Source organism: Sander vitreus, unplaced genomic scaffold, assembly GCF_031162955.1.
Source record: "Sander vitreus isolate 19-12246 unplaced genomic scaffold, sanVit1 ctg671_0, whole genome shotgun sequence".
NCBI classification, from domain to species: Eukaryota; Metazoa; Chordata; class Actinopteri; order Perciformes; family Percidae; genus Sander; species Sander vitreus.
This window is the reverse complement of record NW_027595761.1, coordinates 10,001-10,967: the sequence shown is the minus strand read 5'-3', so window position 1 is coordinate 10,967 and position 967 is coordinate 10,001. Positions and strand designations below refer to the sequence as shown.

The window sequence follows — 967 nt, the reverse complement described above, 5'->3', positions numbered from 1 at the left end:
ACACACACACACACACACACACACACACACACACACGCCCTTGAGCAAGGCCCTTAACCCCCACCCAGTGGAGCTGCTCAGTGGCAGCAGATCAGACTGTGTTTCCTGCAAAAAACAGGATGCCTCTCAGTGACCCTCCCCTGAATAAATAAAGGTTATAAAAGACACACACACACACACACACGAATCAGACAGTTAAATGTCACAACATGTGAGAGTCCAGGTGCAGGTAAGACTTGAGGTCCTTCAGGAACCAATCAGCTCGCTCTAAAAGATGACTGACAGCCGTGAGAGCCAATCAGCGGTCAGCTCTGGCTCTTTAAAAATTTGCACTAGACTCTTTCGGCTCAGTTTGGCAGTCCTCTCATATTTCTGTGATAACATTTTTAAGGCATTTCAGTCATATATTGATAGCCTATATATATATATATTTCGGCGATATTTTACTCACATAGTTTTGTCATATTTCAGATATATTTGAGTGATATTCCAGTGATATTTCATTCATAGTTTAGTGATTATTTTAGTGATATTTGAATGATATTCCCGCATATTCCTGCTTCAGGCAGCGGCACTCTGAGCTGCATTCCCCGGAGCCTCCGCTGCCCTCTGCGGGGTTTCTCCAGGGGTTTCCCCCGGAACAAGAGCCTTTCCCCGGGGGAGTATGTCCCGATGGTCCCGGCGCTCCTTCCCCGAGACATGGAGCTCTGTTACCGGCTGCTGCGGCGGCTCGTGCCCGGTCTGCCGCGCGGACGCGCCGCAAGCCGGGTGGAGATCCTGCAGCACGTTATCGACTACATCCGGGACCTTCAGACAGAGCTGGACGCCTCCTGCCCGACCGGGGACCGGGGGACAAACCTCCACACCTGCCAGGTAGGAAGCATCCGGGGAACATCAGCTCTGTGTGTGTGTGTGTGTGTGTGTGTGTGTGTGTGTGTGTGTGTGTGTGTGTGTGTGTGTGTGTGTG

At 51.0% G+C, this 967-nt stretch overlaps 1 protein-coding gene across 1 annotated transcript in view; it reads left to right on the top strand.

Moving 5' to 3' along the window:
• The first annotated feature begins 216 nt into the window (after nucleotides 1-216).
• The window catches only part of LOC144514715 (DNA-binding protein inhibitor ID-3-like), a 3,198-nt gene continuing 2,447 nt past the window's right edge, over nucleotides 217-967 (top strand). Inside the window, exon 1 of the mRNA XM_078245625.1 lies at nucleotides 217-873. Coding sequence (XP_078101751.1) covers nucleotides 538-873 — 336 coding nt within the window. The 5' untranslated portion in view covers nucleotides 217-537. The remainder of the gene's footprint in view (nucleotides 874-967) is intronic.